Source organism: Perissodus microlepis, chromosome 11 (genome assembly GCF_051167445.1).
Source record: "Perissodus microlepis isolate ML-2025 ecotype Zambia chromosome 11, ASM5116744v1, whole genome shotgun sequence".
NCBI classification, from domain to species: Eukaryota; Metazoa; Chordata; class Actinopteri; order Cichliformes; family Cichlidae; genus Perissodus; species Perissodus microlepis.
In genome coordinates this window covers 12154884-12167364 of record NC_140471.1, presented here as the reverse complement: position 1 = coordinate 12167364, position 12481 = coordinate 12154884, and the positions used below count along the sequence as shown (strand labels likewise).

General features: G+C 37.2%; 1 protein-coding gene across 4 annotated transcripts in view; it reads left to right on the top strand.

Annotated features, from left to right (window-relative positions):
* The window catches only part of rbms3 (RNA binding motif, single stranded interacting protein), a 164682-nt gene that overhangs the window by 126936 nt on the left and 25265 nt on the right, over nt 1-12481 (top strand). For all 4 annotated transcript variants that reach the window (XM_084942680.1, XM_084942679.1, XM_084942677.1 and 1 more), the window contains exons 5-6: nt 706-863; nt 1948-2027. In XM_084942680.1, coding sequence (XP_084798806.1) covers nt 706-863; nt 1948-2027 — 238 coding nt within the window. The remainder of the gene's footprint in view (nt 1-705; nt 864-1947; nt 2028-12481) is intronic.

The window sequence follows — 12481 nt, the reverse complement described above, 5'->3', positions numbered from 1 at the left end:
GATGATTCCTCTGTGAACAGTAGATGGATTACCTGAAGGTCCTGGATTTTGTTTCTATTTCTTAAGGACATGACTTCCTCCAATTGTCCAGTTTACTCAGATACTTTTTTTTGGAGCACACATTGCACACCATGCTAATAGATGATAAATTTGCATGTAATAGCTCTTTGGGAATCACCTTGTTGGTACAAAATACAGTTTTATGCCCTTCAAACTGTTACAATTTTTCATATACTCCACTAAACAGAGGGTACCACCTTGTTTATTGCAGCAGGCTGCTATCAGATAAGTGCCTAAACATACAAATTTAAAAGTAGTTGTTTGCCAAGTTGCCTGTTAGATGTAGACAGAAGACACAACACTGGCTCACTCTTTTAGTTTGATTCCTTTATGCTTGAACATTCATGTCATTTTTAAGTGGCTTAAAAAACATTCCTAAGAAAAGGTGAAGTACAAGGACTGGACTGAAAATTTGTGAAAAAACAGCCACTGTCCACTTTTGAAACTTTGAAAGACCCTCAAGAAAGCCCTGTTTCTCAAAACCACTTTAAAAAACGACAAGTACATCTGCCTCCTTGGAAGCAAAATATGACGAAACGAGAGGTGGCTCAAGTCCTTTGCACATTACTGTAAAACAGATGCATCTGCTCTTTTCTGGTTTGAATTGACACTGATTGTTCACCCTCTACCCCTCTCTCTTCACAGCAACAGGAGCAGGACCCCACCAATCTCTACATATCTAACCTGCCTGTGTCGATGGATGAGCAGGAGTTGGAGAACATGCTGAAGCCCTTTGGTCACGTCATTTCCACGCGGATACTGAGGGATGCCAATGGCCTTAGCAGAGGAGTTGGCTTTGCCAGGTACCGCAGGATACTTGGGATTCTTGAGTTACTGAGATTATGCTTTCCACTACTGGCTTTGATTTTATTTTATTTTTTTAAATATTAGATATTACTGCACTGCCTTAAAGGTCACTGAGGGGAAAAAAATCACTTGTGAATTATCGACCATATGTTTATTCTGATTGCTATAATTACATATTGGGCACATAATAAAAAAAAATGTTAATATAATTACTATAATCCACATTCTTTAAGATAATTACAATGTGATCCTGAGCTGATTCGTTTCCATTTGCAGCTGAAGGTATTTTAGCTGTACAGATACAAATCCACTTTGAATGTATGTGTATACGGAAGGGGGCCTTCTCAGTTGCATCCTAGAGTGTGTCAGTGATTAGAATGAAGTCAGCTACATTCAGGGTCACTGGCTACATGAACAAAACCCACGACCCACACAGTCATGCATGTTCACATCCCGAACACACACACAGCCTCTAACTCTTCAGTCACCGTCACCGTTTTGCTGTTCTCCACACACACACAGACTGACACACTGGCTTTTGCTTGCCAAGCAGGCAATTAGTCATTGAGCTGTGATTGGGTGAGCAGAGCTGAATAGGGGCAGACAAAGAGGACATGACACACAACAGATCAGACTGAATGGAGCTTTTAAACTGGGACAAAGGAGAGGAAACCCCATAGAAAACAGACACACAAACACACAGACATGCACAGTCCTACCTAAGGCCTTTTTCTCAGGCATTCATAGATAACCAAGATGCATAAACCAGAAGGCACTTACAAGACTGCACTTATATCTGGATGGATTACTTTTAAAGAACCTCAGTACCTTTTGTGCATGTTCAATTCAATTTTATTTATATAGCGCCAAATCACAACAAAAGTCGCCTCAAGGCGCTTCATAGATACAGAGAAAAACCCAACAATCATATGACCCCCTATGAGCAAGCACTTTGGCGACAGTGGGAAGGAAAAACTCCCTTTTAACAGGAAGAAACTAAGTTGAACTAAACAGAATTGTAGCTTCTGTATTTTGTAGCAATTGTCCTAAAGTTCCTCCTTTTATTTTTCTTTATCCCAGGATGGAGTCAACAGAGAAGTGTGATGTGGTGATTCAAAATTTCAATGGGAAATTTTTGAAAACCCCTCCAGGCATGACTGGTAGGTGTCACTCTGAGACTGAGATTACAAATCCTGCCCGTAGACTCTGAACGTTATCCATCTTTGATAAAATTTCAATGTGTATTGTTGAGAAAAGAACTGTGTCAGAAAGCTGACAAAGTTGTGTGGTCACATTTTTTTAAATCAAAGTCAGCGTTATGGAATTGGAATTTTTCAGCAGTTTGTCATGAATTTATGGCAGGTTTTATAGTTGCAGTCATGCTATAGCTGTATGCACCTTTTGGTATTACAATGTCAGTCTACATCCAACTCACGGTCAATGCAACTGATAAAGCATCTTCTCTAATTATCTTCTCTCTCTCCTGTTTTTCTCCCCCACTCGTTGAACTTCCTTGAGCTTATTTAGCTGGAAGATGTGAGTGATTAATTCTTTCTCTGAACAAGATGCAGACTGAGGCACACACGCAATGAGGCACATGTACAAACATCAGACAAGCATCTCCCAAAGCAAACAATCTGTCTCCACATTTTCCCTCAATAAACAGCAAAAACTTGATGCCTTTTTAACTGAGCTGAAGACATTTGAAAAGGGTGGGGTGGAGGGATATCACTAGATAGATAGGTGACATGAAAAAAGAGGAGAAAGAAAATGATCAGGATTTGACTGAGGATGTCACGGTATTTGAAGGGAAAAAAGCTCAGAGACAAGATTAAGATACAGAAAGATAAGGTATGGTGTACTAAAGGGAATTCAAAGACAGAGGGATTTGTACTCTGGCAGCACGGCACACACATGCACTGTGTATTGTGTGGTATAGTTGTGTAATTTTATAGAAAATTAAAGATGTATCCATTCCTCCTTCTGTCTGCAGCCTCTGTCTGTCTTTGACAGAAAAATAACATCATAGCTCTTCTTATAAGAATAATTAATACAGTGAAAATCACAAGACTTTGCAAGTTGGTTTCCATGGCAAAGCTGAGAACACTTTTTTTCAGATTATATGCTGTCAAAGTAATCACAGTTATAGATTGTTGCCTCGGTCCATTTAATCAAAGCTGCAAAGAGGAATCCCACAACGGATTTTTATGCTAATAATTTATACATTTATTAACTTTTGCCTACAGTTAATGTGACAAATTACAATATATTTAATGATACTTCAGTGTGTATTGATGCATATTTGAGTAACATGAAGCATTTTCATGCTAACTATGGATAAAATTATCATGCACAAAGTGAAAGGAGCTGCTCATATTACTAATCCAGTATAACACCCAAGTCTGTAGTCCGTCTTAAACCTGTAATATTTTCAGGTGCGTGTGCAGCCCACAACTTAGTTTTACTTTTTTTTTTAAAGTAGCTTAAAGCTAAACAGTGTACATTTTAAGTCGATTGGTTGGGACTGAACTTAAGTGCATTGCTAACTTCATCAGGAACTATGCTTATGTTGCTCTCTTATATGCAGTGTTACTATAAAGTTCACCAAGTTTTTAGCCTCAATTTAGACAACGATTTTTGGATGAATTGAATTTACTTCTTTTAAGTTCTTTCCTTGATGAGCTGTGAATGTATGTTAGAATTTTTCTGTCAGTACGTCTGTTCTGGTTTTTTTTGCTCCTGAGTTTCTTTTCCTTGTCATTTTTTTTAATTTTAAGACTTCATTTTTTGTCTGTATTCTGTGTAGCTCATTTATTTTAATATTAGTTGAGCCATAGACTGAAGTTGATCCTTTATATTTTGTTACAAAAAGATAATATCTAACCGTGCACAAAAATTCTGTCTCCCCTTAGTAAGCAAAATGTTAAATATCAGCTCTGGGGTCTCGTAGCCTCCCTGGGGCAGATACCCATTCAAACAAAATATGTACGAATAAATAATGTGTATGAGCGGGTCATTAAAATCCAGCTTCTCCAGCCTGCAGAGGCACTGCTGTGCATACTCTTTAACATTCACACACCTGCTGGTCTCCTCCTGGCCAAAATTAAAACGTCACCAGAGGGTTTCAGCGTGATTTTTAGTGTGATTTATGGCATGTTCAAGAAGGGAAGGAGAAGATGTCCTCTGTTTGCTCAGCAGTCCCCTGTTGGTGAATGTGTAATAACGTCTTGGTCCACTGCTGGATAGCTCTGTAAGTCAACAACATATCTGTAAGAGTCAAAAAAAAAAGGTTCTTTAGGGAGAGGAAAGTGGGTGTATACCTTGTCACTCTAATCACATCAAATACATACTAGCCAATATCTCTTAGGTGATATTATAATTTTTGATTCACTGTATGTCAACATGATGAATATCATATGTGTGATCAACAATCATAGGTCAATTTAACAAATCTTTTTAAAAAGTATTATTCATACAGTTTTATCCAATATTAAAAATAATATTTTTAAAGTATGTAAAATTGTGAGAAAGTCCTGTTTACTCATAAAAATGAGTGCAATTCCTAAGCAGTAAAGCACCAAGACAAGAAGGAAAGTGAATACTGCAGTGGAACGTATCAGCTTTTACAAGGTGATTGTACACTTTGAGTTCATAGTCAGCTCTAAGTTTACAGTGCAAGTCTTGCATTCAAATACAGTTGCTAAGTTCACCAAGTCACTGACCTCTACGCTGAAAGAGATGTATTGCTTGTTGTTGCTGGGGTTATCTACTCCGTTTACTCATTTTATACATCTGTTGTCTGTGTGCGCGCACATGTGTTTGGATCTGTATAGAATGCTTAAATTTTACTGCACTCCCACACCGCTGAAATTGGGAGAACCCGTCCGCCTGTGTACTCATCCACAAAAGACTTTGACACACATACTGTGCTTATTCGTTTAATACTTAAGAACAAAGTGTCTCTCCAGAGCCAGGTTTTGTAGATTCATGTTCTCTGTGTCACTGACAGTCTGTAACATTTCCAAAGATGCTGCTGTGACATTATGACAGGCTTTTGTACTTTGTTTTGTTGTTTGTCTGCTTATTACTTATACTTGTTGCCTTAAAAATGTTATCAAAGGTTAAAGCATCTATGCTGGTGCAGTGTAGTCAACAATATGCATGCATGTCACTGAACGAGGATGTCTGTGGATTTTTGCCTGTATTTCTGATTCATACCACAGTCTCTGCTTCTTAGACTGAGGTACAGACAGCCAACAGTAATATTATACATTGATCACATGACCAGGACTTCTGTTAGCCCGTTTTAGCATAAAGTTCATAGATTTTTGACTCCTATTTTTTTGTTTATACTTTGGTCTCGCTCTATTTACATTTCATTTAGAATTTCAAAGAGTCTGGGTTTGCAGATCAAAAAGATGTTCATTGCGATTTTACCAGAGAACACACAGGGATGTAGTGTTTAGCACTATCACCTCACAGGAAGAGGATCTCAAGGATTTCTCCCAGTTATTGTGCAGTAGGGAACCACACCATTAAGACACAGCACAGAATATCAGAAGCACAGCAGGCATCTGATATGACACTGATATGACGGACATGGCATGAAAGGTGGATGTGGTTTGCAAAGTGGCTTGCAGGTGAAATTTTTTAAATTATTTAAATGATATCTCTGCTTCACAGATTAGATTCCTTAGGTATTTATTAAGCTGTAAACATCTTTACCCCTAATCATCAGCCGCAAATTTGACATTCTCATCTAAGGTGTAAATTAAGTGCAGACAGTAGGAGTGTTTGCTCTATGTTAACATTTGATAATGTTATGTCCCCTTACTGTGAGGTGAAAACATAATTCTGTTTCTACTTCTTCTTCTTCCTTATCCCTTTATATTAAAGCTTGACATGATTAAACTTTGATACTTGTTGACAAATTTAAAATCAGTGCTTAACAAAAAAATAAATGTAAAGAAATCTGAAGACCATTTGAATGTGGACTTCAAACACACGGTTTCCTTTGGTTTCAGCAGTGAAAGTCTTTTCTCTCTCAACACACTATTCACATCCTAATCGCTCACTATTTGTACTGGTCCAGTGACATTTCTTGTTCACTCAGTGGTCACCCCCCCTTTTCTCCTTATCTAATCCTTCTGTGTCTTCCTCTTGCACTGTTTGATATGGCGTATACTGTTGTAGTTTTAAGAGCTCTATTTGTCCTGCCTTCCTTTAATGATAAGACAAACAGGACAAGAATGAACCAAATCCAAATCTCAGAGTTAGCACGTTATCATTCAGTAGTTTTTATAATAATCAGAGAGCTTTAAAAATGCATGGAGCCTTAAATGTCTCGTAAGATCATGAGGCATTAAGTCCCTATTCACTGGTGAAGCGGCTCAATGCTTTCATAAATGGAAACTGAATTTTATTTGATGTTGCTGATAATAGAGGAAAAACTGAATGATGCTTTACTGAGAAAAAGATTGGGTGGAAGTACTGCACTGTGAGACTTGTAATCTTACATATGTTTTTTTTTTTTTTTTCAAGGCACTATTTAACACTCAGACAAGTATGGGTGTAAAAATGTGCTGCTTTTGAAACGGAGACTAAATAACAATGATGCCATCAGGTTCTGATATTTGCAAAATATTTGCTTCCATCTTTGCATAATGCCTCATTAAATACATCTCAGCCTCAATACATTTTATTCTTATGTGACTAAAAGGCTGTTTCATATTAGTAAGTTGAATACATTCACATTTTGTTCCCTATGTCTGTTAATGTTTATGACAGTGGAGTTAACATCCCTTTTTATTCTTTTGTTATTGAACATTTATTGAACCCTCCTTTACTTTTTTGCCTACGTTGTTTGACCTACCTGGCTGTTTTTGCAATTTGGTAACAGTGTTACAAATACGTACTTCTTATTTCAGCCTCTCGTGGATTCTTCATTTAGCCACATTTGGGGATTGGATCCCATTTTCCAACTGAGTGACTTCCTATATTTGCTAATGGATTGGATTTTATTTTAAATAATTTTTTCCCATTTGAAGGATTTGTTCCCACTCATATAATAGACCCCTTATTGTCTTCATAAGCTAAGTCTTTCTACTTGTCTAAAGACTGGTGCGTGGCTTAGAAGCATCAAAGCTAAGATCAATATAATTTTTTCTGCACCTAACCAGGTATATCGAGAATAACCTTTCATCCTCCCTCATACTTTTCTTTCCCTCCTTTTTCTTCCCATGTGTCCCTCTAGCCAGAGCTGAAATAAATGTATGTTTGCCCTGCTGGAGTTTGAACAGTTTCTTTAGTGTCCTACCGCAGTTTGCAATATCCCACAGCTTCAGCAACTGGTAACAGTATGTGATTCACTGTTCACAGTACAAGCCACCCACCTTTTTACCTATGAACAAGTCCTGTTGGCTGAACATAAAATGCCACAGATTGCAAACTTTATTTCAGATCAATAAAAGACTTTTTTTCCAACCCCACTGCATTCACCTAAATACAGTCACAATCAGACATGCACATTCAGCGCTGTGAAAAAGCGCTTCATGTCTTATACTTTTGTATATATTTTTTTAAACTTAAACATGTCAGATCAGCAAACAAACCCCTTAAAACATGAATTATGATAAATCAAGAAACCACGGAAAAGAATTTGTGTGGCAAAGTGGCTAAAAGATCTCAAAAAGCAACACCTCGATGTAAAGAAACTGAAGAACCCCCGAGAAACAATCGTTGACTTCTATCAGTCTGGAAAGGGTAACAAAGCCATTTCTAAGGCTTTGAGCTTTCAGCAAACCACAGTTGGTTTATCCCAAAATGGAGAAAACTTGAACCGTGCCCCTGAGTGGCAGAAAATGTCTGGTTTGTATCCTGAAACTCATGCACAGCGTCCCTTATATAGGAGGGACGCTGTTCCAAAACACCACCAGCAAGCTCACCTCTGAATGGATTTTCCAAAAAAAAAGGGTGAAATAAAGGTTTTAGAGTGGCCTAGTCAAAGGCTGGACTTAAATCCTACTGAGATGCTGTGGCACGAACTTAAACAGGCGGTTCATACTCAAACTTTTCACTGTGGCTGAATTCAAACAATTCTGCACAGAAGAGTTGGCCTATACAGTGATGTGAAAGACTTATGTTATTAGGTTTAAGAGGCAATTATTTTTATTATTTTTATTCATGCACTATATGTTTCTGATATTGTTGCCATTTTTTTTCCTTTAGTCGTGTGTTTTTGCATTGGATGGATAACATGTTGCAATGGTTGTATTTAACAGAAGAAAACTGTAGTCAAACAATTGCATGGTGATTGCTGCTGCAAGTCTTAACTAATGAGTACAAATAAATCCCCGGTGTGTGTGTGTGAGTGTGAACATGCACTTCTTCTGACCACTGTAATGTTTCTCTTTCCCCTGTAATTACTTCCCCTTATCATGTAGCTCTTGGCAGGTACTTGCTTAGTAACACTGAGTTCTAGTAAAACAAACACACACTGACACAACAACACACAAATCATAGTAGCTCAGTGTGTGGGTGGCTGGGTCCTTTTAGTTTTGGTTGTTGAGTAGTTTAGTTTGCACATTGTTCAGACAGATGAAGGTGAGAATCGCCTCAGAATGACAATAAAGCAAAAACAAAGGATAAATGTAAAAACCCTAAAAGTTGACAAATCAAATAATTTGTTAGTTTTGTTCAAAATAACACACAACTCTTGTCTTGCAGATTAAAAGAGATTTTTTTTTTGCACATACAAAATAGGCAGTTGCAGTTAAAAACCAACTCAAAGTCAAGTCCAGATAGTAACACTAAGAATTCAAGCTTTTTAGTGAAAGGACTGAGGTCCTGTGGTCTTCTCTGCAATAAAAGGATCAGGCCTAGTATAATTATGTAGTTTAAATGATAACCCTGTTTGCAGAGAGTAATTTGAAATACTTGAATTAAAAAAAATTAAAACAAAGGTGTAATTTGTAAAACAGTTTTAACATTCTGTGCAGCTTCACTCTGTGAATGCCTCATATAGTTTCACAAAATAATCCTTAAGAACATGTGATTTCATCCAAAAGCAGTTTAGAGAAAGAATATATATACAAGTTTTCACAGACTGACTTTGCTCAGATATGCTGCTCATAGTAAAAACTCTTTGAAAGAAAAAGATCTGACTTTTTTACTGATAGTTCACTGCATGGATAAAAGTAATGGGCTTTAGCTCTTAATTCAGTTGCTTTCACATGGTTACAGACTCAAACCCCTACCAGTGCAGTCTGCTTTTACAAGCATTTTTGAAAGAATGGGTCACTGAATATAAGTGTGGTACTGAAAGAGGATGGCACTGTTGCAATAAAATTGTGACATTTCTTCTCTTATCGCATAATCAATTTTAAGTGGTGTGAGCGCTATGTTAAAGTATTTATGGCTAAGCTACTGTAGTTCCTAAAGTGGCACACCACGTAGAGTTACACGATCACCAAGTGCTGAGGTGCTTAGTGTGTGAATGTCACCAGTGATTCAAACCACCACAGCTGCCATCAAGATTAGCAACAAAAAAAAAAAAAAACAGTGTGTGCAGGGAGCTTCATAGTTTCAATGGACGAGTATGAACATGTAGTGTAGTTTAACCCGTAAGATGGACAGTAAAAATATATAAAACATGCCTCCAACCAAGAAAGTACTGGGATCAAATCCACTAGCCAGCTGTGACCTTTCTTTATGGAGTTTACATGGTTGGGTTTCTTCCAGGTTATCTGGCTCCCTCCTACAGTCCAAAGATATTTGTGTTAGGTGAAGTGTGTGTGTGTGTGTGTGTGTGTGTGTGTGTGTGTGCGCGCGTGCGCGACCCATTCTCTCAAAAGTGTAATACTTCGGGTGTGTATGCCTTCTCTCGGCCCACAGCTCAGCTTCAGCTACACTGCAATCCTGAATTTATAAACATAAGAAAATGAATTGATTACTATTGTTGTTAGTAGTAGTAACAGTATAAGGGAGTGATTTGACCATGTAGTTATTTAAATAATAGCTCTACTAACTAGCTACAAGGGATTTTTCTCAGTGGTTTCTTAAATTGCTGGGGCAAGTAACAGCTCCTACACAGATTCTAATTAGTCATTCATTCCTCCCCCTGAAACCTAAGAAATTGAGCTGAGATTTCTCATACAAAACTATATTTCTCCTATCTGCCTGCTCTATGCTTACAAGGAAAAAAGCCTTAAGAAAAAAGAATGATGTTGTTTTGGTTAAGGGGCTTCAAGTTACTCTTGAATTCAGCAATTACTACATTTTTTTCTTGTCAATGGATTTGAATTGCATTTTATTGCATCACCCCCATGTCCTGTTAAAAAAAAACCCAAATAAATAAGATAACAATCTAAACCAAATATCCAAGCATTTGTTTTATGACAGCGTTGGGTAATTTGATATGCCCAAAAGGATCTGACACAGCTGTACCCAAATTCATCATAAATTCAACACATTGTGTCTTATAGAGCGAGGAGTGCGAACATTAGGGGTCAAACTAGCAATTAAAAGTGTCCTCCTTTCTTTTAAAGCACCCTTGTGAAATACAACAGATTGTGGAAACGAAGCTGTGAAAGCAAGCTGAATAATTAATGTGGTGCACCACTTTTATTTGCTTTTCCTACAGGTAATCTTGTCTCTTGATGTATTGCACTTGTTGACCCCTGACTGAGTGGCGGCTAGATTCACCTCCCTGGAATAAATAACATTCATTATTGTCATTATCATCTTCACTATTTATGACTTGTCACGTTGTGCTCGTGAATGAATATAAAATGATTTGCAAAGTGTATTGTGCATATTTTTTCCTCCCCAGGAGAAATGCATGATATCATAATTCTGCTCATTCAGGCGTCTCCTGAAACTAGTACATTACAATATTACAATTTCATATTTTTCTTTACTTTTTTTTAATATAGTGTTGATAATGCAGTGATTTACATTTCTTTGGCTTTTTTATATTGTATATTCTAGTGCTACACACGAGTACTGTTAGGGGCAGTAAGTCATTAATTTTGCTATATTTGCTGTGTGTGTCTTACCACAGTCACTTACAGATTAGAAATGATAAGAGACCCATGTAATATTTTGGAGGTAAGACATTGTCACTGGCTATCTATTTGGAGGTAAATCAATCTTTTAAACTTGGTGCTCCATTGAAATTCTGGTTTGCAAGACCAGTTTTACAAATTGGTGCTTACCGTATTTAAAAAAAAAAAAAATACATCAGTACATCCATGGACAGCCTTTTTTAATAACTTACACTAAATGAATATTCTCTTGTGGAACAGTAAGTATCCCCTGGCCCTCATAAGCCAGTATTGCCCCCTTTATAAGATTAATAATATTTTCTTGTAGCCATTTGCTCAGGCAGAAGCTTTCTGAAATTCCTACAGTTGTGAAATATTTGAGATTTTTCTTGTATGTACTGCTTATTTTGAACCTCCATGTAACATTTCTATTTAAAGTCCATGCTTGGAGAATGCCTTTTCACAACCTTACATTTTATCTGTTTGAGCTGTTCGTAGGATCGTTATGCTATTGAAAGGGCCGCTTTTGGTTCGATTGCAATTGTCAGATAGATAGTCTAACATTATCTTCAAGTACTCTTGAATACTCTTGAACTGACTCTTGTCAGTGACAGCAATTTATCCGGTTCCTCGGGCAGCAAAGCAACCCCAAACTATAACATTTCTAAAGACATGCTTCACAGTATGCTTGCTGTTTTTCTCCTAATAAGCAGTGGCCTACGTCACACATGTTGACAACTCACCCTTTATTCTTCTGACCCGAGTTGTTGTGGACCTAATCGTTTTGGTGAACTTTGGGATTATTTTATTTCTTATTTATTTGTTTTTATTGGGAAGCAAAATGCTTTTTGCCTTATATACCTCTTGTGCAACCCACCAGTGTCGCAGTTTTGCGATTGCTTTGTTTTGCAGGTTCTAATTATGGCCGTAATTATACGAATTTTAGAATCAGAAAATAATTTTATCCCAAGTTGTGGTTTAATGCTGACCACTTTTAACTTAACATTTTGAACAGTTTACATCTGTACTTATTGTCACGTAATGTTTTTGTTATATGCATAGCGAGTTCCAGCATCATTACATGCTGATGGACATTCATATGTTCTGTTCCCTATTAAAATAACAAGTCGGAAAGTAAAAGTCTGCATTTCTGTTTCATGTCACCTTATTTTGTAGACACTGTTGCAAAGAGGATCGAGCATTTGCTTAAGTAAATGAGATGTAAAAATTGTCAACAGTTGTCTACAGGATGATATGAACGCTATTGGCTCTGTGCTCCTTCACTCAAGCAGGCACACACTGACACAGCCATAAAATCATAAAAAGTTCCTTGAGCAAATTACAAGCCAAGCAGCTTGGCATAAATCGACTCTCCACTGGAAGCAATGGGGATAAATTTTTTTCCTAATTAAAAACCATGTTGGAAAAAAATAACTAGGATCTTTTTATTGTTACGTTGTTAGTTGTTCAGCAGATGTCAATCTATAGATATTCATGTGTGAAGCAGTTTGTCCAAGTTTGGGTGCTGCTTCTGGTGTTACTCTCTCTCTCTCTGTCCGGTAATCAGGAAA